Source organism: Dipodomys ordii, unplaced genomic scaffold, assembly GCF_000151885.1.
Source record: "Dipodomys ordii isolate 6190 unplaced genomic scaffold, Dord_2.0 Scaffold19, whole genome shotgun sequence".
NCBI lineage: Eukaryota > Metazoa > Chordata > Mammalia > Rodentia > Heteromyidae > Dipodomys > Dipodomys ordii.
Window position 1 is genome coordinate 6,379,839 of NW_012267235.1, and position 26,532 is coordinate 6,406,370.

General features: G+C 40.3%; 1 protein-coding gene across 2 annotated transcripts; it reads right to left on the reverse strand.

Annotated features, from left to right (window-relative positions):
* Positions 1–902: 902 nt before the first annotated feature.
* On the reverse strand, positions 903–26,133 carry LOC105983329 (myosin-2). Of its 2 annotated transcripts, none has more exons than XM_013013165.1 (38): positions 25,930–26,133; positions 25,688–25,831; positions 24,639–24,795; positions 23,477–23,504; positions 23,278–23,392; positions 23,089–23,181; positions 22,539–22,602; positions 22,121–22,219; positions 21,173–21,276; positions 20,704–20,842; positions 19,990–20,108; positions 19,752–19,901; positions 18,143–18,313; positions 17,757–18,062; positions 16,644–16,718; positions 15,513–15,600; positions 15,312–15,429; positions 13,607–13,730; positions 13,383–13,519; positions 11,819–12,074; positions 9,569–9,811; positions 9,304–9,480; positions 9,078–9,223; positions 8,904–8,994; positions 8,427–8,816; positions 7,682–7,808; positions 6,765–6,883; positions 6,423–6,619; positions 5,625–5,808; positions 5,380–5,545; positions 5,154–5,278; positions 4,692–5,000; positions 4,400–4,603; positions 3,707–3,832; positions 3,448–3,618; positions 3,265–3,369; positions 3,071–3,166; positions 903–1,055 (listed from the first exon to the last, which is right to left on the reverse strand). In XM_013013165.1, exons 1-38 carry the CDS (start codon positions 26,131–26,133, stop codon positions 903–905), a joined length of 5,820 nt encoding a protein of 1,939 aa, XP_012868619.1. The 2 variants fall into 2 exon arrangements, with proteins under 2 accessions (XP_012868619.1, XP_012868618.1); XM_013013164.1 differs by having other exon boundaries at positions 16,644–16,720; positions 17,753–18,062.
* Positions 26,134–26,532: the final 399 nt, after the last annotated feature.

A 26,532-nucleotide genomic window follows, 5' to 3' on the forward strand; every position in this document is an offset into this window, starting at 1 on the left:
TGGGTTTCCAATGGTTAATTGAAGATAAGAGTTTCACAGTGTGGGAGGGCAGAGGCTAGGAAGGTGGCTCAGTGGTAGACTGCTTGCCTTGCAATGTATGAGGCCCTGGGTTCGATTCTTCAGCACCATATAAGCAGGAAATGCCGGAAGTGGCATTGTGGCTCAAGTGGTAGAGCACTAGCCTTGAGCTGAAGAGCTGAGGGACAGTGCACAGGCCAGGAGTTCAGGCCCCACGACAAAAAAAAAAAAGAGTTTCACGAACTTTCCAGCCTGAGTTGGTTTTGAACCATGACTCTCAGATATTAGCCTCCTGAGCAGCTAAAGATTACGGGCATGCACCACCAGTACCTGGCTATTTGTTTTCTGGAGAACAGTTTTGGAGCAAGAAGAATTCATGACCTGAGTCAGTCTGGATTATATGTGTGAAAAGGTAGCTAGTGCCATCTTTTACACAGCCCTGGAAAATTATGTTCATGTAAAAGGATGGAGACACTTTCTAGGATTTTACTGAATCCACATATTAGTGAAGGTTAGAAAGAAATAAAAATGACTTCCACATTCCTGTTCCTCAGAACAAGTTTCTCTGATAAGTGACATTTTTAAAGTATTTTAAAGTATTGCAGTAGACCTAAGATAACTGTGGACACAGATACAGCTTAATGGCAGGCTGAATATGATTGTTTAACAACCTTGAGATTAGTCAAGGTTACTCAAGCAATGTCAAACATTGCTTTAGGAAAGAGAAAAGACTCGACCAGCCTATGAACATTATTTGGTAAGAACTGTGTGTTCTTTATTTCCTGTGCAAGAATAGGGTAGAAGACACAAAGTTACAGAGGGAAATGACCAAAGACTTCACATTTTGTGTCTCTCTTCAGTCATTCCATAGCATCCGTAATTGATTACTCTTCACTTATGATTTTTGTGTGAACTTCCCGGCTCTTTACCCGCAGTTTGTTAACTTGGGACTCTGCAATGTCAGCCCTCTCTTCGGCTTCCTCCAGTTCATGCTGAATCTTGCGGAATTTGGATAGATTTGTGTTGGACTGTTCCTCCTGAAAATTAAAATGGAATTTTATAAAACCGCGCTATACATCTTTCTTGGCTCTGTAGACCTGTGAGAAAACTGGAATAGGCATCTACAGATAAGCCAGATCTTACTATCTCCTAAATGTTGTTCATTGAAATTAAGTTTAATTGGAGCATCATCATTCTTATTTTTGAATCTAATATACCTTAAAGATATATGCCATGATAAAGCAAGAAAATATAAGAAGTCTGAGGAGATGGCAAGACTATTGAAGTTGGGGTTGTTGATGCTCCCTGTTAAATGACTTCTACTGTAGTTATGATAAGTTTAACAATATCTTTTAAGAGTTGAAATAAGGGATGGGAATATGGCTTAGGGGTAGAGCGCTTGCCTGCCATGTATGAGGCCCTGGGTTCAAGTCCTCAGTACTACATAAACAAAAAATACTAATAAAATGATTTAAAAAAGAAACCCTAAGTCATGAAATGAGCAGTGATTAAAATCAAGAACTATTTTTAAAAAATAAATAAAAGTTGAAATAAATGCTGAATTTTATTACTTATCATTGCCACTTGCTTCCTACTGCTTTAGGTGTAATGATTGTAGTGATAGATTCCTTGACAGAAAAGTAATCCTTGTCATAGGACTTGAGCTTGTTTAATTTCTGATAGACAATTGTTTTAATAAAGTAATTGTTTTACCACTTTAATTTCTTCATGCTGTAACTACAGTCATGAATAGGGCTGCCTTTATTCCCTTCCCTCTGTACTCCCTTGGACAGGTTTTGGTAGGAGGGTTATGCCAGCTTTTTACATGATTTGGAAAGCTCCCCATCTTCTCCCATGCTTGGGAACAGCTTACATAGCTAGAGGATTATCTGTTCCTTGAAACTTTGAAAGACCCAACTGGACCTGCTTCATTTTCAAAAGTAATTCTGAAATAACTTATTTATCCAACTTGTTATTCATATTCTCATATAAACACCAGCCATTTTTTCAAGATTCCAACTTTTTTTTGGGGGGGGGTGCGGGGGGTCCTGTCGTGGGGCCTGAATTCTGGGCCTGGGTGCTATCCCTCAGCTCTTCACTCCAAGGCTAGCACTCTACCTCTTGAGCCACAGTGGCACTTCCAGCTTTTTTTTCCTGCTTATGTAGTGCTGAGGAATCGAACCCAGGGCCTCATGCATGCAAGACAAGCACTCTACCACTGAGCCACCTTCCCAGCCCTCCAACTTTTTTTGAATAGGTTTATATGGCACATGAAAAGTACTCTATGTGATATATTCTTTCATTCCTAATTTTTGTTTCAGAAAGTGGAGCTGTGGCTCAAGTGGTAGAGTGCTTGTCTTAAGCAAAAAGTTAAAAGTGCTCAGGTTCTGAGTTCAAGCCCTAGTTACTGGCACAAAAAGAAAAAAGGGGAAAAAACTCAGTTAATCTATTTTCTCATTTAAAAGCAAACTAGTTATATTTATTTTATTGTTCCAGAACATATTATTTAATACTGAACTAGTCAAATGAGAAAATATATTCTAATCATTTCTACCTTTTTTTCTTAGTTTTATATTACTGGTTTGAACTCAGGAACTCACACTTACTCAGTTTATACTTTACCATTGAGTCATGCCTCTAGCCTGGCTTTTTGCTGGTTACTTTAGAAATGGAGTCTCTTGAACTCTTCTTACCTGGCTGGCCTCAAATCTTAGTCCTGCTCTCAGTTTACTGAATAGCTAGGATTACAGGTATGATATACTAACTCCTTGATCCATTTCTACTTTTTTTTTTTTTGGATCCAGTCGTGGGGCCTGAACTCTGGGTCTGGGTGCTGTCCCTCAGCTCTTCAGCTCAAGGCTAGCGCTCTACCACTTGAGCCACAGCGCCACTTCCAGCTTTTTTTCTTTTTGCTTATGTGGTTTTGAGGAATTGAACCCAGGGCCTCATGTATGCAAGGCAAGCACTCTACCACTGAGCCACCTTCCCAGCCCAATTATTAGTCTTTTTTTAATCTAAAGATTTTTTGTTCCTTGTCCTTAAGGATACTTACAGCTTCTTCGGCTTGTCTCTTGTAAGATTTCACTTTGGCTTGAAGTTTATCCACCAAATCCTGAAGCCTGAGGATATTTTTCCTATCTTCTTCAGTCTGAAACATCATATAAACCACAGAGCTTTACTGCTGAAGCACATGACTACCAGGAATTCACATACATTTGGAACAATGCTTAAGAACCACGGGCATACCTGGTAAGTGAGTTCCTTTACTCGCCTCTCATGTTTGCGAAGACCTTTGACAGCCTCAACATTGCGTTTTTGCTCACTCTCAACTTCGCCTTCCAGTTCACGCACCTGCAAACAGGTAAGCCCTTGAGAACTTTGATCCAATCTGGCATTGGAAGCATATGGAAATAGACAATAAACACCTACCCTGGCCTCCAGTTTCTGGATCTGCTTTTTGCCGCCCTTCAGTGCCAGCTGCTCAGCCTCATCCAGACGAAGCTGCAGGTCCTTCACTGTCTGTTCCATGTTCTTCTTCATCCGCTCCAGGTGGGCGCTGGTATCCTGCTCCTTCTTCAACTCCTCGGCCATCATGGCAGCCTAGTGAGCAGTAAGACAGAAAAAGTTAAGATCCGAGAGAGCACAGTGGAATTGAAGTTTGCCTACCACCCTGTTGCCCTCTGCTCACATCGGTGATGGCCTTCTTGGCCTTCTCCTCTGCATTGCGGGCTTCCTGCACGATGTCCTCCATCTCTCCCTGGATTTGGGAGATGTCAGTCTCCAGCTTCTTCTTGGTGTTGATCAGGCTCGTGTTCTGGGTAAAATACCAATTTTAACAACATCAAGTGGACAGTAGAAAAATTAAGGTTCCCGATGTTCTAATGAACTTATAAATTAATTAAATCACCAGCATCCCTCATGCTTGTAATCCTAGCTATTTAAGAGGCTGAGATCTAAGGATTGAGGTTTGAACCTAGCTCTGGCAGCCAAATCTGAGAGATTCTGATATCCAGTTAACAAGCAAAAAGCCAATAATGGAGGACTGTTTCAAGGGGTAGAGTGTCAGCCTTGTGACAAAAACATAAACAAGATTGAGATGCCCTGAGTTCAAGCCCCAGTATTGTCCTGCAAGTGTATGCATACCCACACCCCCCCCCACATACAATTACTACCATCCCTCTTTGTTCCATAAATAATCTGAGTTGGTGAAATATTTTTTAAGTCAAACCCAGATGTTATAGTTCAGATGAACAAAAATAGTGTTAATCTAAGCAATCAATATTTTAAACAAAACTCTACAAAACACAACATTTCCAAATATCACTAAATATGCTCAAGAATTTTGTCTTGGTTCCTCTGTATCTGTTATGATTCTGCTCACCTGAGTGTGGAGGAGTTGGACACGCTCGCTGGCATCCAGGAGCTCCTGCTCTGCAATTTTCCTGCTCCTTTCTGTCTGCTCCAGCGTGGCCCGCAGCTCCTCAATCTCAGCCTGCAGCAGGTTGGCTCTGCGCTCCACCATGGCCAGCTGCTCCTTCAGGTCCTCTTGGCCCCGGAGAGCATCATCCAGGTGCAGCTGTGTGTCCTGTGGAAGGAAAGACCATTGAGACACCCAGCTCTCAGCCTGAGTCAGCCCAGTCTTCCTGGGACCATCATCTCTGGGAGCCATTTACCTTGAGGATGCCTTGTGTGTTCCTATAGTTTCTCAGGGCCTCGGCAGCCATGCGGTTGGAGTGGTTGAGCTGGATTTCCATTTCGTTGAGGTCTCCCTCCATCTTCTTCTTGATCCTGATGGCATCATTCCTGCTCCGGATCTCAGCATCCAGTGTGCTCTGCATGGATTCTACCACTCGGATATGGTTTCTCTTCAGCTGGTCAATTTCCTCATCCTTCTCAGCAATTTTCCTGTCGATTTCAGACTTGACTTGGTTCAGCTCAAGCTGGATGCGCAGGATCTTTCCTTCTTCATGTTCAAGGGATGCCTAAGGACAGCAAGAGACAACATGAGCAAGAAAATACTATAGGTTTTCTGCCCACTGACAATTTTGTACTGCATCAATCTTTTGTCTCAATCTGCAGATGGACTTAAATTCTTTCTGAATGCTTTGGTTTAAAATATACAGTTTGATTTCTACCTCAGCTTCTTCTAACGCAGCCTGAAGTTCACACTTCTCTTGTTCTACTTGTTTCTTTATTTTCTCCAGTTCATGGATACGTTTCCCTCCTTCAGCAATTTGTTCCGTGAGGTCTGAAATCTCCTCTATTGTTTGAGTAAAGATAGGCAAGGATTGGATTAAATCCATATCAGAAAAGAGAGATCCCTCCAAGTCATGATTATTATTGAAAGTGAAGGGGACTTACGCTGTAAGTTTTTGTTCTCTCGCTTCAGAGTTTCTAGGTGATCCAAGGATTCTTCATAGGCATTCTTCATCTTGAACAGCTCAGTGCCCAGGGAGCGGGCCTCTTTCTGAGAGGCCTCAAGCTCAGCATGTGTTTCCTCATATTTCTGCTTCCATTCTGCCAGGATCTGAAAAGCCAGGAGCAGTTATCGACTGTAAAGGACACTGGGAAGGTCTGTGGAGGGGAGAGAATGCTGCAAGAATCACCTTATCAAAGTTCCTTTGCTTTTTGTCCAAGGCTGCACAAGCTGCGTTGGTTCTTTCCACGTCAAGCATGAGGTCCTCCACCTCATTCTGCAACCGCTGCTTCGTCTTCTCCAGGGAAGCACATTTGGCATTCACAGCTTCTACGTGTTCCTCAGCAGCCTGCAGACGCTGGGCCAGCTTCTTCCTGGAGATTACAGGAGTTTTTCAGGAAGAAGGAACTATAGTAGGAGTTACAAACTATTACATCACTGAAGAGTATTAGAAACTAAATATTAATGTTCTTCATTTCTTCCAGCAAAGCCTTGAACCAGACAAAAATTTTCCTGCTTCATGAAGATTAAAACAAATGAGCAATAACACCTTGCAGAGGTAAATGAGACAAAGATGTTTTAAAATAATAAATAGTGGGCAACTAGTAAGTAGTGGGTAACTCCTGTAGGTATTTCAGGAAGGCCTCTCTAAGGAGATAACATTTGAGTCAACATCTGAAAGAGGTCAGTGTAAGCTAGAATAAGACTTTGAAGGACAGTATTCCAGGTAGAAGGAAGAGTAAGTGGAGAACCCCAAAGCATCACTGAATGGCTTGGTGAGCTTTTGAGCAACCTAAGCTTTGCAATTTGTAATCATGTGTTATTGTTTCCTTGATTTTAGGCAAGTAGGGCAGGGGTCATGTTTGTTCTTATTCAGGAATGTTTCTCATTGCTGGATAGTGAATAGAAGTTACTTAGTGAGCACTGGTGGACTCATTCACTTGATATGCAGAGTTGTCTAGGTAGTCTGTCGTATCTATGTACATACTTGGCTTCTTCCAGCTCCTCCGTGCGCTGGATGGCGTCCGTCTCATATTTGGTCCTCCACTGGGCAACCTCACTGTTGGCCTTGGACAGCGCCCTCTGCAGCTCTGCCTTGGATTCCTGCTCCTCCTCATACTGCTCCCGAAGGAGGTCACAGTCATGGCGGGAGGACTGTAGGGCGTGGGCCAGGGCGTTCTTGGCCTACAAAGATAGTTATACCTTCATGTTATAGGATATCTAAACATTTAATTAAGTTTCAGAAGTTAAAGTTGGCATAAGTGGCTTCATTGACAGTCAACTCATGGGCCAAAGTAGCAATAGAAATCAGTCTTGGATTGATAGTCACCTTTACTTCCTCTTCAAGTTGCCTCTTTAGTTCTTCAATCTGTTGAGTAAATGCTTGTTTACCCCTTGATAACTGGGACACTAGAGCTTCTTTTTCATCAAGCTGGCGTGAGAATTCACCTGGTAGACAAAACAAATGGCACCATTGCTTTCTAAGAAAAGAATTCTGCATGCCCAAGTTAGAAATACATTTGGCTCTTTTCCTTCCAAGTTAATCAACACAGACAACTGAATTTTCTATTGAAATCTTCAAGCTGAATGCTAAATTTCTCTTTTCTGAGTTGAAATGAACATATTAATCCAAATGAATAAATACAGCCCAGCTTAGATTCATACGCAGAGCCTATTATTTTTCTTTTTTTTGTAACCAATTCTTTTAGGCTGATATGCTCTTGTGCAAAATCTTATGATGGCTGTCAGTGAAGGAAGCTGAAATGTCCAATATTGAACAGTTCTAGTTCCAGAGACTTTTAAGAAATGAGGCTGTCCATATCCCCATCTACAAATTCAGTTCACAATAATAAAAAAATACAAAAGAAATACAAGTAAGGAGTATAATTCAATGATAGAGCACCTGCCTAGACTGTGTGAGTCCCTGGGTTCAATCCTCTGCAAAACAGTAGCAACAGAAAGTATCCTGAAGCAGATGCCCACCCATGGTGGAGTGACCACTGACCCTAGTATACCCTGTGTAAACAAATACTCAAGGTCTTTCTGGAACAGTGCTTGAACTAGTAGATAGAAATCTTTGTCCCCAGTGTTGTCCTAAAATGACCTGGCATGTAGATTTTGAATTGGAGCCTTTCAGTGAATAACAAATGGTCTCATTTGCTTTTATTAGGCTGTGACATCACCAAATCACTTGTCCTTAACTACATCATTTCCACTCTTAGGCACCGTAGAAGAGGGGGGAATTACCAGATTCTGTCTGCAGGCGTCCCCGCTGGGTCGTCAGGTCATTGATGAGGCGCTGCTGCTCTTCTTCCTTTGATTTCAGCTCACTGACTTGGTCCTCTAGAGTGCGGCACATCTTCTCTAGGTTCCCCTGTAAGAGAAAAAGTGAAGGAAAGAAATGAGGAAGGCCCTTTTCATCTGCTTTGTGGTAGTTATGACCTCTCTCCAAGTGAAAATGGGCAAATATTTGTTTTGGTACACAAAATAACTCAATCATCCTGTATATAATATAACATAATGATATAATGTAATATATTATAATTTATAATATAATATAGAAGGAAATTTTTCTCACTTTTTTATTAAGAAAACTGATCATCTAACTCCATTAAATATTAACATGAGAAGTGAAAGGTTATATTACTTTATTGATCCCATAAGAATTACATGTTCTAGAAGCAAATTCAAAAAGGAGCTTGTTTGCCTTTATAAATACCTAAAATGCACTGCTACATACTTGTATTTTCCAATTGGAGACCTAGAGAACACAGATGGCTTATGTTTGAAAGCTGGTACTGTCTCACGTCACTATATAATGGATGCGCTTGATGTCTGAATTTCTATGTCCTCAAGTACCAAAATAATGAAAACACTACTATCGCCCCTGTTTACTTTCCTAGTATCACTGAAAATAACAAATGCCTCCATGTATGTAAAGTGATCTGCGCAAACACATTAGTGAAATTAATATTAATTTCCTCTGTAGTACCTTAGCTTTAGAGATTGTGTCAACGTTACTAGCAAGATCATCGATCTCCATCTTCATCTCACTCTTCTCCTTCTCCAGCTTCTGCTTGACCCTCTGCAGGTTGTCGATCTGCTCCCCAAGCTCGGCCACACTGTCTGCATGCTTCTTCCTCAGTGTGGCGGCTGTGGCTTCATGCTGCAGGGTGGCCTCCTCCAGGTCCCTGCGCATTTTCTGGAACTCAGCCTCCCGCTTCTTGTTCATCTCGATCTGGGCAGAAGTGGCTCCACCAGCCTCTTCTAGCCTCTCGCTGATCTCCTCCAGTTCCCGGGAGAGGTCAGAGCGCTGCTTCTCTGCTTTGGCCCTGGAGGCCCGCTCTGCCTCGATTTCCTCCTCCAGCTCCTCAATGCGGGCCTAGATATGGCAGAAAGCACAGACTCAGCTTCTGGTGCCGATCATTTTTTTCCTGTTAAATTAGAGAGATGGAAACCATGTACTTACTTGCAGTTCCTTGATCTTCTTCTGCAATTGAATGCCGAGTGCCTGCTCGTCTTCAATCTTGCTTTGCAGATTGCTCATTTCAAACTCTTTCCTTTTAGAAAAGTAGTGGAGGATACCAATTTAGTTCATATCAAACATGAGAGGCAAATCCATAAGCAAATCTTTCAAACTTACTTTTTGAGTTTTTCATCAAGTTGCTGTTTCTCATTTTCAATGTCCATTATGGACTCTTGGGCCAACTTTAAGTCACCCTCAAGTTTCCTCTTTGCTCTTTCTAGATCCATGCGAAGTTTCTTTTCTTGCTCCAAGGACCCTTCAAGCTAAATATAAATAATGTTGAGATGGAAGGAATGTTTCATTTTCTTTAAAAGAAAATAGCTTCTTGGTAATGCTAACTTACATCATCCACTTGCTGCTCTAGCTTGATTTTAGCTTTGGTCAGAGTGTTGACTTTGTCCTCCTCTGCCTGAAGGTCATCCAGGGTCTGCTGGTGGGCCTCTTGGAGGGCCTTCTTCTCCTTGGTCAGCTTAGCAATGGTCTCATCCAGGCCTGCCATCTCTTCTGTAAGGTTTTTCACCTACAAAGGTGAAGAAAAGAAAACGGTTAGAAAACGACTCTATGGAGTGGCAGAACCTCAAAGCAATACAGATGAATGTGTTTCGTGCCTTGTTCTCTGTGGCATGCTTCTCCTTTTCAACCTTGGCCAGGGTCAGCTCAAGGTCATCGATGTCTTTCTTCAGTTCTGAGCACTCATCCTCCAGCTTCCTCTTCTTGGCGGTCAGCTCAGCATTGATCTCTTCCTCATCCTCAGCTCTCTCAGTCACCTCTTTGATTTTGGCCTCCAGCTGGATTTTGGTCTTGATCAGCTGATCGCATCTCTCCTCTGCATCAGCCAAACCTTCAGCTTCCTGGAATTGGGAACAAAATCAAAATTGAAAGAGTGCAATACTTTAAAATAGTAAAAATCTGAATTTCTTTGGTTGTCCTTCAGATTCCTGTTTTCACTGATTTATGTCTTTGCAATTTTTTTTTCCTGATCCACCTACTGCATGTGTATCTTCATTATGTGGGAAGCCAGAATATATCCATTGTTTTCCTGTTACTTTAGAAGAATATATTTGACAGTAGATTAGCAAAACTGCATCTCAAACATCAGCATTAATGTAGAAAACAATTAGTGACATCAGAGATGAAAGAATTTAGTACCTGATGCATAGGCTTTAGGTTTGTAGAAATCCCCTTATCGGGGAAAGAAGAAGTAGAGGAATGGAGAAACATTTTTGCAGGAGAAATTCCTTTTTTAAAATATGTATGTTTTTTATTGTAAAGATACTGTACAGAGGGGTTACAGTTATATAAGTAAGGTAATGAGCACATTTCCTATTGAGAATTGTTACCTCCTCCTTTGTTTATCCCCTACCCTCCTTCCTTCCCCCCCCTCCCCAACTCCTTCCCCCTCCACACCCAAAGTTGTAAAGTTTGTTTGTTTTCAACATAGTATCTTGTACATCTCATTGTTACAATGGGTCAACAGGTATCCCTATTTAAGCCTTTTAGGACAAGCATAAAAGGTCAAAAGCTATGTACATATGACCATATATTATGATGTTAAGCAAAATGAACCCCAAGATAGGGACACAAGTGTTTTTCTTCTTTCTTGCTGTTGTTTTTAACATATTTATAATGTACTATGTGATTTGTTTCTGTGGTATGTAATTCCCCCACGGTATAACCCCTGTTTTCACTGCATTTGATTCTGGTGCCCTGCATCTTGTATATATATTTTTCTAATTTGGGGACGGAAGGGATAAAACAGAATTATAAGAGAAATTCAAGATGCAGCTGCTAGAGAAATATTTTTCTTTGTAGTTCTAGAGAGTAATAATAGATAAGATGCTGTGTATTCACATTGAGGCATAGAGTAATCAAAAAATTCCTGGTAACATGCTGTTTCTAATTAAGAGGAACAGGGCAGGCAGGAAATGAGAGACACTTGGAATACATATCAATCTTCAAGTGCATAAATGACTTGGATGTCTTTCCATATATGTTGTTCCCTGTAGCATGTGGTAAATATAGTGTTGAAGGACAAATTCTGAAGAGAATAGAAGAGTTTGGGGCAGATTTGCAGGAGATGTAGGCAGAAAAAAGTGGCTCCTTTTCCATCTGTAAACTTGAAGGAGTTATTATACTGCCCAAATGACAGCAGACTAATCTTCACAGAAAAAAAATGATTGTGTCATGAATAAATTATGCCAGACCAATTCCATTCCATCAAAATGAAAGACAGTCCTATAAATTACATTTCCAAGTTGATGAAAGCTGCTCTAAGATGATTGGCCTAGGAGTGGACAGGGAGTAGTTGGATGGATACAAGTTGGGACAAAGCAGAGCAATTAAGATGTTGCTACAGCAATCTGGGTACAATATGATAGGGCACTGACTACAGATGGATTGGAAAACCCAGGAGTTTTTGAGATTAATAATTAATTCAATAAAATTTAATATAGAATACTTCCATTTGTCAACTGTCCATACTGCAAGTTAAGATCTATGGGCACAAAGGAAGTTTTATTTTTAACAAATGTCTCTCCATGCTATCTTTCTTTTCATTTATTTTATTTGGTATTATTTCATGTTAGGTTACTTTTAAAGACTTTCTCAAAGGGAAAAGAAGCCGTATATCCTGTAGTTTGATGAAATTGTGTTGAATGGAAAAGAATGACTAGATCTTCCTCCTCATTGACTGGTGCCAGTTAGCTATTTGCCAGTGGAGGAATGTATAGGCCATGGAAGAGTTTAAACCTCTCCAGAATGAGTGTCTCCATGCTGACTAATCAGCTCACAGCTCATAGTGACTAAAACTCTAGCACTTGCTTACTATTACTAATACTCAGGAAGGTACCCCAACTTACAGCTTGAACCTGCAGCTGCAGGTCATTTTTTTCTTTTAATAGTGACACCATCTTTTCTTCCAGTTCTTTCCTTTTCGCCTCTGACTTGGCGAGCTCATCTTTGGTTTTCTGGAACTCTTCCTTCATGGTGGCCATCTCCTTCTCAGTCTCCGCACTCTTTAGCAAAGGCTTGATCTTGAAGAAGAGTTTCATCCAAGGCCAGTGTTTGACATTCATGAAGGCCCGGATGTTGTACTGGATACAGAAGATGGACTCCCTGAAATTCAATGAGTGTAAATAGGCATTGTGTGGCTGATGAAAGGAGATTTAACCATAGCAGTGAGAACGGAAGGTTCTCCCTCACACACACCCTTATTCCTCATCTACTTTCAAACACGTAGGTTAATGAAATCTTTTGAGGTGCTAGTCAAGGACTTTCTAATTATTTATTTGTTTACATCTTTGCTTGTCAGGGTTGGGCAATAAATAAGAATCACCCAAAGAGCTCATGAAAACACTTCTTTACCTCCAGTGGTCAGACTGAAAGGATTAAGGATGAGTCTGATTTTTTAAAAAAATTTAACAAGAATGCATGAGATGGTACAAATTAAAGACCACATTTTGAGAAGCACAGGTTGCATTAGTGCTTCTCAGACATTCTTACTAGAAGACTGTAAAGGCAATAGAAGGAGAACATGGCCCTTGAAGAATAATGTAGGGTATGAGATTCAAAAAGTCAGAATTCAACAGTCTCTAGCTTTATATGTTAATATTGGGTGTATTTTTCATTCTTCTCTGTAATACTACATTTGCCTTTATCTAGATTATTTAATGATGATTTACTCTCAATTATAGACAGGGACTCAAATACATATTTAATAGTCATGATCCAAATTTACTATTTTAATAAAATAGAACATAATAGAAAACTTTAGCATAATTAAAAGATGTTTCATATAATTTGTTTATGTAGTCACACACGTATCCATGTAAGTTCTGACAGGCAAGTATAAACGTAAAATGCACTTCTCAGTGTATGTGCTGGTCAGATAGAACCTTCAATCTGTGATGCCTGGCTCTGTAGACTCAAATCTGCCAGTGAATCAGTTAAGATCACCAGAAGACTCTATCCCCTGATGACATTGAATTAACTCATTGCAAAATGTCTTTCGCAGAAAAATGTCCTTAACACTTTCGATCACAATAGGTTAAAATATAATGATCAGATGGAAAAAATGCTTTATATAATTAAAACATTCTTGAAAAATGCTGTAAATTCTGGTTTTCTTTATTTAATGATCCATCAATAAGTTTATATTAGAACAAAGTGTTAGGGAATTAATTTTTCTCTGCTAATGGTACATTTTTCTACTTACATAAGGAACTTTATATACTTTATAATCTCAGTTTTTTACCCAAATACCAAATCTATCCTATGATGATGATCCTTAAGTTTTCTCCCAGTTCCTTTTAAAACTCTTACTTATTCTTCTTATTTATTCTTAAGAACCCGCAATTGAGTCTTAAGGGTAAGACACCTCAAGTGTGTTTTCTGTTTATGCATAAACTATATGTTTTTAAATACCTTCTCTCCACCATCTTCTGATACTCCACTCTTGCCAAGTACCCTCTGCACATGGCCTGGGTTCGAGTAATCAGTTGGGCTAGCTTGTCATCTCTCATCTCCTCTAGAAGCCCCAGAAGACCAGCTTTGAAAAAGACCTGTACATGGGCACATTGCAGATCAGAAACCTGACACAAAATTCAAAGAGACAGGAATAGCAAGAGGCTACAATTAGAGGTCATTACCTTAGTGTGACCAAACTTGTACTGGGTGTGGTCAATGTCGATGGATCCAAGGAGCTTCTCAGAAGCCTTCTTGCTATCAATGTATTGGCCTTCAGGGATGGCACTTGCATTTAACACCTTGTATCTTTAAAGTAAATAAACATTTTTAATACTTGGTGTGCTAAACATTGGTTAATTTTTAAAAATCAATTTTTAAAAATGCATTCTTTTTAAAGGAGGTATTCTTTTACATAGATGCTCAACTTTTTGCTTCATTTTTACACTCCCATACAATTGCAATTTTCCTTTGTGCTTTGCCAGATACTGTTCTTAAGTAAGGGTTAGATAATGTTCACACTGAAGTGCAGATAGTCTCTAATAATGTAATGTATTATTCTTGTTTGATGGATTTTCTGTTTAAATAAGCTCCTGTGTCCAAGAAAGCTGATTTTTATTGAGAAACATGGTAGAAGATACTTTTGACATGAAGAATTGTCCTAATTGCTCAAGACCAGACTTGGGCTGCCTTGCATCTTGGGCAATGCCACTCTCTCTCAATTTCACTAGTTCTAGATTTAGGAGAGACTGATTGCCTGCAGCTGCCAACAGGCCTCTTCTGATTCTTAAGATGGGCTTATCAGGGAATAGAAAAGGACCTAGGGAGCTGTCATTGTGAAATGTCTTTCTATTTCTAAGAAACACTGGGAAGCTAATATGTGAGAGGAAAAAAACCCAACAAAATCTAAGAAAGTAGCCCTAAATGTCCCCCTGTGTGGGACAGTTTCTAATTCAGCACTTGTAAACTGTGTGACTTTAGGCAAATAATTTAATCTATCTAAGCCTCTGTTTATTCATCTATAAACCAAGGTCATGAGCTGGATGCTGGTGGCTCATGCCTCTAATCTTAGCTGCTCAGGAGGCTGAGATCTGAGGATTGTGGTTTGAAGCCCAGCCCAGGCTGGCAAGTCTGTGAGATTCTGATCTCCAATTAATTAACAAGAACTTGGAAACGGAGGTGTGGCTCAAGTGATAGAGACACTAGCCTTGAGCAAACATGCTCAGGGACAATGCCTAGGCCCTGAGTTCAAGCCTCAGAACTAGCACACACAAAATAAAAACAAAAAAACCCAAAAGTTATGACAGTACTTAGTGCTACTGTATTTTTTTGTGAAGATTAAATGAGTTAATATAAGCCTCGTAAGCAGTGAAAATATAATTCATAATTTTTTGCTCTAGTATTTTTCATTCTGTACTAAGGATCGAACCTAATGCTTACACTTGCTCTATCACATGAGCCATGACATCACCCCTTTTGTTTCTATTTTGTTTTTGGGATGAGGTCTCTAGACCAATTTTTCCTGGGCTGACCTTAAATTGATGATCCTTCCTTTACCTCCTGACTAGCTCTGATTACAGGTTTGCACTGCCAGGCCTAGCTCGGAGATATGTTCTTGTTTTGTTTTGTGTTTTCATTCTCTTCTCCCTCTTTTTCTCTTTCTCTTAAAATTATTGAAGTTAGAGTTCACCTCGGTGAGCTGGCAAGTCTGGTGAAAATTCTTCACTGTGGTTTAAATTAATATTCCTCTCTTTTGAAACTTAACATTTTTACCTGTTTTGTGGCAAATTTAAACAACAAACAGAGACATTTTTCATTATTTTTTTTTTTTGGCTTGCATTGTTTGGTCACACGAAGCTGCAAGATACTGCATAATTAGGAAAGTCTGACCTCTGCTTGAAGTCCGCATAAAGAATCCTGCTTGGGAACCCTTTCCTGCAGATGCGGATGCCTTCCAGCACGCCATTACACCGCAGCTGGTGGAGGACGAGCTCGTGCTCCATGGCCCCTAAGAAAAGAGAATGTCTTCTAAATAACAGTCTGGAAAAAAAGTCACGCGGGAGACTCATTTGGGATGTAGAAGTGTCTTACCAGGAGTTTTCGTTTCATTGGGGATGATGCATCTCACAAAATGAGGATGAGTACTCCTGAGATTTGTCATCAGCTTGTTCAAATTCTCCTATAAATTCAGAAAAACTTGTCATCTCAGACTATTGGCAAGATGATCAGCACTTGGTAGAGCTAGACAATCAGTCTCTTGAGCTTGGCTGAGTGACCAGGATGAGCTGTTCATTTATGGGAACAGTTGAGTGCTGCTTCTGAGATGCCCTTTCTTCCTCATTACACTTTCCTGCACTTGAGTTGGCAGAATTTACACATGTAAAGCAGCTTTTTGTGTATGTGTTTTCCATTTATGCCAGCACCATTCTTCTTTCTATCCTGGCTCTTGGCTACCCAATGACATCCACAAGCCCAGGTTGCTTCCTCTAGTAGATATTCTCTCTTCTACTAAATCTATAGTTCTCCAATAAGGAAATGCAAGCAACATGTACCACCTTTGAACCGTTAAGCATAGCTCCTATTTTACAGCTCTGTCAATGAAGGAGCAACCTTACTACTATAATTGAGAACTGCTTGGATAAACAGCCAGGATATGAGATTAGGTTTGTAAGGTTAACTGCTAGACTTCCACTCCTGGTGGCTTAGTCTTCCTGCATCTGCCACCGCTCATTGTCATGACTCAACTGGTCTAGAGATGGCTCAACATTAAGTTCTAGAAATTTTCCTATGGCAGAGTCTCTAGTATTTAACTCTGTATGAAAGATAATACAGTAATTTCTGAATAGTTTAAATTCCTTCTCTCCAAATTCAGATCAACAGCAGTCATTAGTCAGTTCTTTTTCTTTTCTCATGGTTCTAGGGTTTGGATTCAGGGCCTTACAGTTGCTTGGCTGGCACTCTACCACTTGAGCTATACCTCAAGCCCTGCTTTTGTACTAGTTAAGTAGTAATGGAGCTTCAATGACTTTTCTGCTCAGGCTGGTTTCAAATCTTGATCCTTTGGATCTCAGCCTCTTGAGTAGCTAGGATTATAGGCCCGAGTCACCATTGCCCAGAAATGTCAGCTAGTTGTTTACTAAGGTCTGGAAAAAAAAGATCTTGTGCTTCTAAAGACAAATTCCTAAAGTAATGAGGGTATGCCAAAGAACAATGTTTCCTTACTCTGAAAAGGGCAGATACAGTCTGGAAAGAGGAACCTTTCTTCTTAGCACCTTTCTTGGCAGCTCCACCACTCGCCTCTGTTGAAGAAAAGAAGGAAAGATGAAATTAAAAATAGTTTTGAGTCAACTTGATAATTTATTTGCTTTCTGTGAGCAAGTATAGCATTTTTCTATTTGATTGGTGCCACTGTCTGAATTTTTTTTTTGGTCAATCATGGGGCTTAAACTCTGGGCCTGGGCACTGTCCCTCAGCATTTCAGCTCAAGGCTGGTACTCTCCCACTTGAGCACAGTGCCAGTGCCAGTTTTCTGGTGGGTAATTGGAAGTAGGAGTCTCATAGACTTTCCTGCCCAGGCTGTCTTTGAACCATGATCCTCAGATCTCAGCCTCCTGAATCGCTAGCAGCCAGTTTGAATATTATTTTTCAACTAGGTTTGCATCTACTTTTCTGCTATTCTTTGTCTATCATGAGATGAACTTCCCAAGCTTCGGACATTTGCAGATGCTCTAACTTCCAACATTATTCAGAGGCAGAACTTGGCCACAATGGTGCTTTATTTATCCACAGAGATTCAATGTTCAATGGTAGAAGAAAGAGGAGAGAAACATAGAAGCTAAGGCTTTTTCATTGGTTGAGATCATGATCTTGGACCACTTGTAGTAGTAGCAAGGTAAGCCACTATCAGTAGTAGCCTCTGTTAGCAGTGAGGTGAGCCACAAATGTATAACTACAGAACAGCCTACTCCAGAGCTTGGAGGAACAAAATGTTTGTCCCACAGTCCTTCTGTCAGGGCTTTAAGAGCAGCATCCTTGATCTAATACCATATAAAACTTGTAGCCAGGAGCTGGTGTCTCAAACCTATCATCACATCAAGATCTAAAGATTGCCGTTCAACGACAGCTCAGGCAGACAAATCTTAGGTCTGATTCTTCAATTCACCAGCAAAATGTTAGAACTGAAGTGTAAGCTTAAGTGGTAGAGTTCTAGCCACAAGCAGAAGTAGCTGAGTGAGAGGACAGGCCTTGAGTTCAGGCCCTGGTACCGGCACAAAACCAAATAAAGAAAAACTATTGAATGACTAAATGAAGGTAATACTTTAAAGCATTACCTGCTTCAGCAGTTTGAGCCCCAGAGAAGAGGTAAGCTAGAGTTTTCATTGAAGACTTCTGGTATAGCCCCACCACAGTCTCATTCAGGGGGTCCTTGTTCTTGTCCAGCCAGCCGGTAATGTTGTAGTCTACGGTACCGGCGTAGTGGATCAGAGAGAAGTGGGCCTCGGCCTTGCCTTTGACCACCTTGGGCTTCTGGAAGTTGGCAGACTTTCCAAGATGCTGTTCATAGAGTTTGTTCTTGAAAGAGGTGTCTGTTGCCTTGGGAAACATGCACTCCTCTTCCAGGATGGAGAAGATGCCCATTGGCTAGATTTGAGGCAAAGGCATTGGTAAACATGAGTCGCATTGCAGCATGGGAAGAGGGTTCTGAGTGATGTGTAAGATACCTTCTCTATGAGCTCGATGCAGGCAGCCAGGTCCATTCCAAAGTCAATGAATGTCCACTCGATGCCTTCCTTCTTGTACTCCTCCTGCTCCAGCACGAACATGTGGTGGTTGAAAAACTGTTGCAGTTTCTCATTGGTGAAGTTGATGCACAGCTGCTCCAGGCTGTTGAACTGCACAAAGAGACATGTTTACTCCTCTGGTTAGCAAATTGAGCATTTAAAATATCCAATAGCCTTTTGGCATAATAATAGAGGTCAAAATCATTTAACTGAAGAGAAATAAGCAGACTGTTTGGGAGGGTTGAAGGAAGATGGAAGCTGTTTCTGCTACCAAGGAAATCTCAAGTCAGTTTGAATACTCTCCTTGCATTTGCTTAAGTTTATTCAGATATTTTGCTGTTTCCACTTAATCATCCTATGTTTGTTCTCATTATCTTCTACATTTCCCAAAGAGTTCATAGTTGTTTTTGTGTGGACTCATTTAAGGGCCAGTTTGCTTCTGCTGGTAAACTCTTGAGTTAGTTATTCTTACTCAGAATGATGAAGGGGAAAAAAATAAAAGAATTAATTTCCCATTGGTTGCATCAGAAATGGTGAGGATGGAAGTCATTGTGGTCAGGATTCCAAGTGAGCAATAATTGTCACCTCGGTTTTTCTTTATCCCCTCCCCCACACACACACTTTTGGGCAGTACTAAGGGTTGAACTAGGCCTTATACTTGCAGGGGCAAATTCTTTACCACTTGAGCCATCGTTATAGCCATTTTTTGCTTGAGTTTGTTTTAAAATAGATCTGATGTTTTTTTCCTGGGCTGGACTTGGGCCAAGATGCTCCTACTTCATCTTCCCAAATACTAGAATTATAGGTTTCTACTATTATGGGTAGCCCTACCTTTTTGTTCTTCTTCAGTGAGAAATAAGGACAAAAATCAGGATACCTAAATTATATGAACTTAAATTTGTTGAATAGCACAGACTTATATATTTAAAACCCCATAAAATGTCAACATTAACTAGATATGGGTAGTAGTAGAATTATGAGGAAGATTTCCCCTCACTTTTCTATATTTCATGTAATGCCCTTGCTTTTGCATTAGCAATTAGAAGGAAGATAAATTTCTTGAATACTGTAAGCAGGAAAAATGTATGCCCTAATCAAATATGAATTTTTGTTTGATGTTATCACTTTAATGAGCATAAGAAGTTAACTGCACTCATTATTGCTGATTCTAAATTATTAAGCTTTTCACAGCCTTTATTATCTGCCTAAGTATTTCTGAATGAAGTCTCCACTATAGATATAATCAGAGATTATATGTTTTTAATGTTTACTGTGGTATGTTCATGTCAACTTCATTTTTCCTTGTGGGAATTTTTAGTGCTCCCATCTCTGTCGACAACTACAGATTAATTCTTAACTCCATTTGGATCACATAGCAAGTTTAAGAGGCTTCATTAAGTACATTGTTTCTCTAGAAGTGAAATTGCCACTATAATAAATGACTAGTAGCAGCCCAATCAATCCTTTTTAATATTCACCAGTTCTTTCTTAGGAGTTTTTTTTTACCACTTTGCTAAAGAAATCTTATACACACTAGCTAGCAACTCACATCAAAGATCTCAAAGCCAGCAATGTCCAAGACCCCAATGAAGTACTGTCTGGGCTGCTTGGTGTCCAGCTGCTGGTTGATGCGGGTGACCATCCACAGGAACATCTTCTCATACATGGCTTTGGCCAGGGCACCCACTGCATTGATGACCTTAAAAGACAAAGATACAACTCTTGGAGTTACATGAGAACCATTAAATGCTTTTGTCCCTGATGGTCAAGTTAAAGTATGCACTTACCTGCTCTACAGTCTGGCCTTTGGTGACATACTCATTCCCAACCTTGACTCTGGGGTAGCAGAGGGCCTTGAGCAGGTCAGCAGAGTTCAGACCCTGAAGATAGGCGGCCTTGTCAGCAACTGAAGAAAGGATACAATGTTATTATAGCCCTAAAGAAACCCACTTTCTCTCTGTCTCTCTCTGTCTGTTTCTCTCTCTGTCTCTGTCTCTGTCTCTCTCTCAGTGTCTCTCAGTCACTCTCTCAATATTTTTATTCAGAGCCTGGAGCATGCTTGTTTTGCTTGGCTGGGGCTCTACCACTGGAACCACGTTCTTAGTCTTATTTTTGTTTGTTATTTTAGAGATGATATTTCACAGACTTTTCTTCCTAGAATGGCTTTAAACTGCTATATTCCTGATCTCAGACTCCTGATTAGTTAGGGTTACAGATGATGGGCCCCTAGACCACTTCCTTATAAGAAAAATAATATTAAGCTGCATGCATTTTTAAATAAGTCTTGCTCTTTCTTTTTTAGCTAGGCTCAAGGTCTGTGTTACTCTGAAGAATTTCAGAAATTATAGGAAGTACCTCTCTCTGTCAGTGCTTTGTATAATAAATTATTTAGGTAGGCTTTAAAACTTAACTCCTAAGCATTAATTTGTCTTCCTTTGAAAACTCGGGGATAACAAGCAAGGAATATGGTTTTCAAATGCAGTAAAAGGTTCATTTGGTACCTTCAGTGCCATCTGGCTCTGCTTGCTCCTCACGCTGTTTTTGCTTGAATTTCATGTTCCCATAATGCATCACAGCCCCCGTGAGCTTATAGATGGACACTTTTTCATCATTAGTAAAGCCCAAAATATCAATAGCACTCTGTCAATAGAACCAGTATGATACGTGTTAGATTATCATCCATGTGCTTGCAATGTATGGCTTATGTTCCCACTCATGACCTGCTGGTTTAGCTGAGAAAATTGCCAGTACTAATGGTTGGGGGGGGGGGTAATAGAAAAGGCATGGTTGATCAAAGGCCAGCACAAAGTAGTAGAATCACAAGTGTGTATCGTCTGAAGAGTTAAGGAACAGACTTCAGATAGGGACACTTGAACTTTCCTTTGAGATTTTCACTGAACACGGAATATTTATTCTAATGACCATGCCATTATTCAGCAGAGAACTTTCAGTTGTTGTTGTGCTACTTACATCTGTGGCCATCAGTTCTTCCTGATCATCAATGCTGGCCACACTGATCTCCCCCTGGCTGACAAATGGGTAGTCATATGGGTTTGTAGTAATCAGAAGCATTTCTAAAGACATGAAAAAGGGCAGATATAAACATAATCATCCTTTTCCCTAAGGCAGGAGACTTCTACACAAACCCTAAGGCCATTATTTGGCACTTAGTTGAAACATAATGAATGGGTACTCTAGGAGCACTTAATAGCACCTCAGACACCTTGAAGCTGATGTCATGGTCTCCCTTATCACTCGCTATTTTTTAAACATCATATAAAGATAATTCCATGGGAAAAGTTGTATCTATGAATATAATCATTAAAGAAGTGGCTATTTAAAATTCAGACTTTGAAGCAACCTAAACATACATAAAAGAATATGATTAATTATGACTCTCTAGAATGGAGAACTAAGAATCAATCAAAAATAGTAATATGGAACAATATCTTTGGTATGAAGAACACCGTGAAATACTCAGTGAATAAATAAATTACAAAAGAGTATACCAATTATGCAAACTATATATGTATCCACATATAACAATACCTATATAGAAAATGACTAGAATGATATTTGGTCCAAGTGTCCACAATGGTTATTTCACAGAAGTAAAACTAGAAATGACATTTCAGTTTTCCTTTTGCTTTCTTGTCAATTATACAAACACAAATGAATTTTACCAAATTCAAAGCTTCTCCTATTTTTGTATGTGTGTGTCTGTGCTTAGGATTGAACCCAGGGCGTGGGCATGCCAGGCAAGCATTCTACCACTAAGCTGCATCCTCAGCCCCACAAAGCTGTATTTGAAAATAAAATAATATAAATGAAACAGAATTCAGATGAAGTATTATTCGGACCATGCATGGATAGGTGCTGGCACAATAATTTTGAAAAAAAAAAGAAGACATTCCTTACCAATTAATTCTGGTTTCTTGTTTGATGTGATCTGATAAAAAATGTGGTAGCTTCTCTCAGCTTTAAGCTGGAAAGTGACTCTAGACTTCTCTAGCAGATCTGGAAAGAAACAAAGACACCTCTGCAGGAAGTGACATACAAGATTGTTTGTTTTTGTTGGTTGTGGGGCTTCCATTGGGCCTGAACGCTTTCCCTGAGCTCTTTTGCTCAAGGCTAACACTCTACCACTTTGAACGACAGCTCAAGATAAGAGTCTCATGAACTTTCCTGCCTGGGCTGGCTTTGAACCATGATCCTCAGATCTCAGCCTCCTGAGTAATGAGGATTGCAAGCATAAGCCACAGTGTCAATGTGAATTTGTGGTCAGTTGTGACAGATCCAAAGAACAGACATGGTTAGAGGATATCTGAGCACTTACATGTTTCAATATCTGCAGAAGCAAGTTTTCCTGTAGTGCCAAAGTGGATTCGGATGAATTTACCCTTGAAAGGAAAACTAATATTATGACCTTGTTTTTCAATAATATTGAATCTTTGAAAATTAAAAACCCTTGAAAAATACTACTGCTTCAACACTAAATCAGATTCAGGGGTTTATTTCCATCAGGAAAATAAGGCCTATCTCCTATTTAATCTTTGGTTTAAACATCTGTGAATATGAGAAGTGGGTGAGGTGCTAGATATGTAAATGGTTTGGTGATTCCATATTGTATACATGTGTACACCGTACATTGCATCCCATGAACATATGCAATTAAAGATGTCAATAAACAGAAATTCAAGATAAAAAATTAAATATGTGACTAATAGAAGGAAAGACTCTTTAGCACAAGATTTTGATCCACATTCTGAGGTGAAGAAAATAGCAGTGCAATGTAATACGAATAAAAAATCCTGAGAATGTGTTCACAAACATCCCATAAATTTTGACCAGAGGTCAGTGCTCATCGCCATGCCCAAGAGACTTACAAAGCGAGAGGAGTTGTCATTCCTCACGGTCTTGGCATTGCCAAAGGCCTCCAGCAGGGGGTTGGCACTGATGATTTGATCTTCCAGAGTCCCCTGCAAAAGCAAGAACCATCCTCACATCTAGGGCTCAGGCGTGTCTTGCCTGAGACCCCCCCCCCAAGAGAACCTGGATTCAGACCATGGACCCACCTGCATTTTGCCAGAAGTTGCTTCCTCCTTCTTCTTGTCCCCAGTAACTGCAATTGTTGCAAAGTACTGGATGACACGCTTGGTGTTCACAGTCTTCCCAGCACCAGATTCTCCACTGTAAAGACCAAACAAAGTCAGATAACGGTCCTCATGTTAACTCTTTTCACAACCATGAGAAGGAAGCATAGGATCTACTTACGTGATCAGGATTGACTGATTCTCCCGGTCTACAAAAGAGAAATTATAGATATTTAGTACTTTTTTCTTACATGTTTGCAATTGGCAAGTAAAACAAGGAATGCACTTGGTATTCTCTCTTCTGAGGTTTGTAGTCCTTAGGGCTTGCTAGGTCTACTGCCTTTCTCCTCTCCCTTCCCCATCACTTCTACACACATGTGCCCGTGTTCAGGGAACACCACTGCTCTTGTCTGCTTTCCTCTCAAGTCTTCATGGAGTATTTTTCACTTGAAGAAAAGCTTCTAGGATGAAGGAAAGTGCTTGAGAAATATAGCATGAGGGAAGATCACTGTGTTTCTCTGAAGCAAGAGATATTTGAGTGACCTGCCAGTAAGTCAAGATAAGAGGCTGGCTCGGCTTTTCAACTGGATTCTAATAACAACTTGGTCACTTATTTGTTGTAGGTGAAAGACATAATGAAGAATGGACATTGTATTTTTAGTGTATTAGGAAATGTTTTCAGTGAAAGTGGTACCTTGACAGTACTCATGATTTTAATCATAGTTTCAGGTAAAGGGTTTGTTTGTTTGTTTGTTTGAAATTTTACTCTAACCAAGAATTCTATAAGCCATTTTTGAAAGTGACACAATTTCCTTAGGTATGTTTTGCTGAGATGACATGTGCAGAAGCAAAATCATGGCATAACTGTCTTAATGACAGGTATACCTGGAAATCTAAAGCATGTTTGGGCTGATTCTGGGCACAGGCAATAGCATGTATCCATCCTTAATTCAAAGAGGCTTCTCATTGGTCCAATGTATAAGACTATAGATAAAACCAGAGACACAAACTTTACACTTCTGTTTCTTGGTTCTTAGTAATGGAGACCCATTTTATATGTGTGATTACATGTTTGTGTGTACATGTAAATACACATTCCTATATATATGTTTGTATTTTGCTCAAACTTATTTGCACTTGAGTCATTCCAGAGGTTAGTCTGGGAAGTTCTGTTGCCCTTTAAATATTGAAGAGGTCATTAGCTATTTTGTAATACATCACAAATACCTCACCCTCAACTGAAAGGGATCATTTCCAAGAGTGTAATGAAGTTGGTTAGAGACTGCCTTCCATGATTCTTCTCTGAAAAGATTCTGCACACACAAAGCATCTAGCTTACTCACCAGTCAGCATGAACTGATAGGCGTTGTCAGAGATGGAGAAGATGTGGGGTGGGGCCTCCTGACGCTTTTTGCCTCTGTAGGCAGCCACCACCTCAGGGTTGTACACCGGCAGCCACTTGTAGGGGTTGACGGTGACGCAAAAGAGGCCAGAGTAGGTCTACGCAAAGAAAGAAAGAAAGAATTGCCCAAAGACCTTTCCTGCTACTCACTCAAGTCATGTATTTTAATTGTATTTGAAAAGTAGCACAGTAAGCTATACTCAACATTCTTCCTAGACATCCACATGAAAACTAGTTGGCAGATACTGATGAGTATCCTTTGAGGGAAGGGACTGATTCAGATTCCTAATTGCTGCGACAGGACTTTGTCCCAGTGACTTTTACACAGGGAGCTTCAACATCAGGCTTGCTGTTTGTTTATACATGTTTAGTGTGAGATGTTCTTAGTGTTTTAAGAAAACAAGCAGGGAATTCCTAGACAGACTTAAGCTGATTTTTAAGATTAAACTCTGCAGAAGTGTGACTGTAACATTATATATTTATTTCAAAAATACTTATTGAGGGCATTTTACGTATTAAGCCCCTGTAAGATAGTAGGAATAAAATGCAAGTAAGGTTTGTTTGTCACAGAATGTCCCTTGGGAAATTTCCAGTCAGTGTAGGAGGTGATCATATATATATGAATAACCCAGGAAAGATGTGATTACAGGAATGCAAAGACACAAACAATCTAAGAGAACACCCAGCTATGCTTGGAGAAGTTGGAAAGTGTTCACAGAAGACTTGGGGCCTTCCATAGAGAAGGGACATGACCAACTAACTGTTCTTTGGGGTGAGGATTACAAGTGAATGAAATTTGGTCCCTAAAAAAATTGTTTTTAAGTATTAAAATCTAATTTGTCTTTTTCCCTCCTTGGGCTGATTATTTGTGCTTCTGGTGAGAGTGAAATGGGTCAGGATGGGACTCATTTATGCCCCAGGGAAGGGCTACATTGACAGAGAACTTAGCGATGATGAGAAAGACTCCTGGGTGGACAGGGAAGCACTCACGTAGATCATCCAGGCTGCATAACGCTCTTTGAGGTTGTACAGCACAGCAGGCTCGTGCAGGTGAGTCATCATGGCCATGTCCTCGATCTTGTCATATTTGGGAGGGTTCATGGGGAAAATCTGGTCTTCCTTCACTGTCAGGGTCTAGAATGCAGGAGGCAGGAAGAGAACCACCGATGTTCATTGAATGACCCCCCTTCCTCATTCAGGACAACATGGCAGGTTCCTGGATCTCTACTCACCGCGCCAGCTTCAGTTTTTACTGTCACCTTCCCTGATTCTCGGCTCTGAATAGTTCCTTTGACAAAAGATTCCTTGGGCTCCGCCACAAAGACAGATGTTTTGGCATCAAAGGGCCTATTCTGGGCCTCAATGCGCTCCTTTTCAGACTTTCGGAGGTATGGAGCAGCCTCCCCAAAAACAGCCATTTCTGAGTCGGAACTCATGGCTGCTGTACTCGAAGGACCTACAGGGGATAAAACATCACACTGAAGTCTTCGCTGTCCGGTATACCAGCAGATCTTTGTATGGATAATGGATAATGTTTATGGGCTCAGTTGGAAATTCCATCAGACAGGTCTACTGTATACCAGGCTATTGTCACAAGAGCTGAACTGGGTCAGCTGATGACAGTGTACCAATACTCTATGCAGGGCTGTGCATCCAGTATCTGGAGTCTAAGTGTAAACTTAGTGGTGCTGCCAGGTAGCTTGTGACCTTGGCTAAGTCACTTGATTTTGAGCCTCAGTAGCTCCATCTTTAGACTAAGGTTGATCAAAATTCTGCTTTGGTAAACCCCCAACCCTTGAAATAGGGTGACGATATTTCAAATAAAGGCAACACAA

What these genes read in the sequence shown, in the direction of transcription:
- LOC105983329 (XM_013013164.1), bottom strand. Translation starts at nt 26,133, where the DNA reads ATGAGTTCCGACTCAGAAATGGCTGTTTTTGGGGAGGCTGCTCCATAC. An exon ending in AAGGCCAGACTGTAGAGCAG is followed by an intron (nt 19,902 to 19,989) that starts GTAAGTGCATAC and finishes TTGTCTTTTAAG; the next exon opens with GTCATCAATGCAGTGGGTGC. An exon ending in TAGAGCAGCAAGTGGATGAT is followed by an intron (nt 9,224 to 9,303) that starts GTAAGTTAGCAT and finishes ATTTATATTTAG; the next exon opens with CTTGAAGGGTCCTTGGAGCA.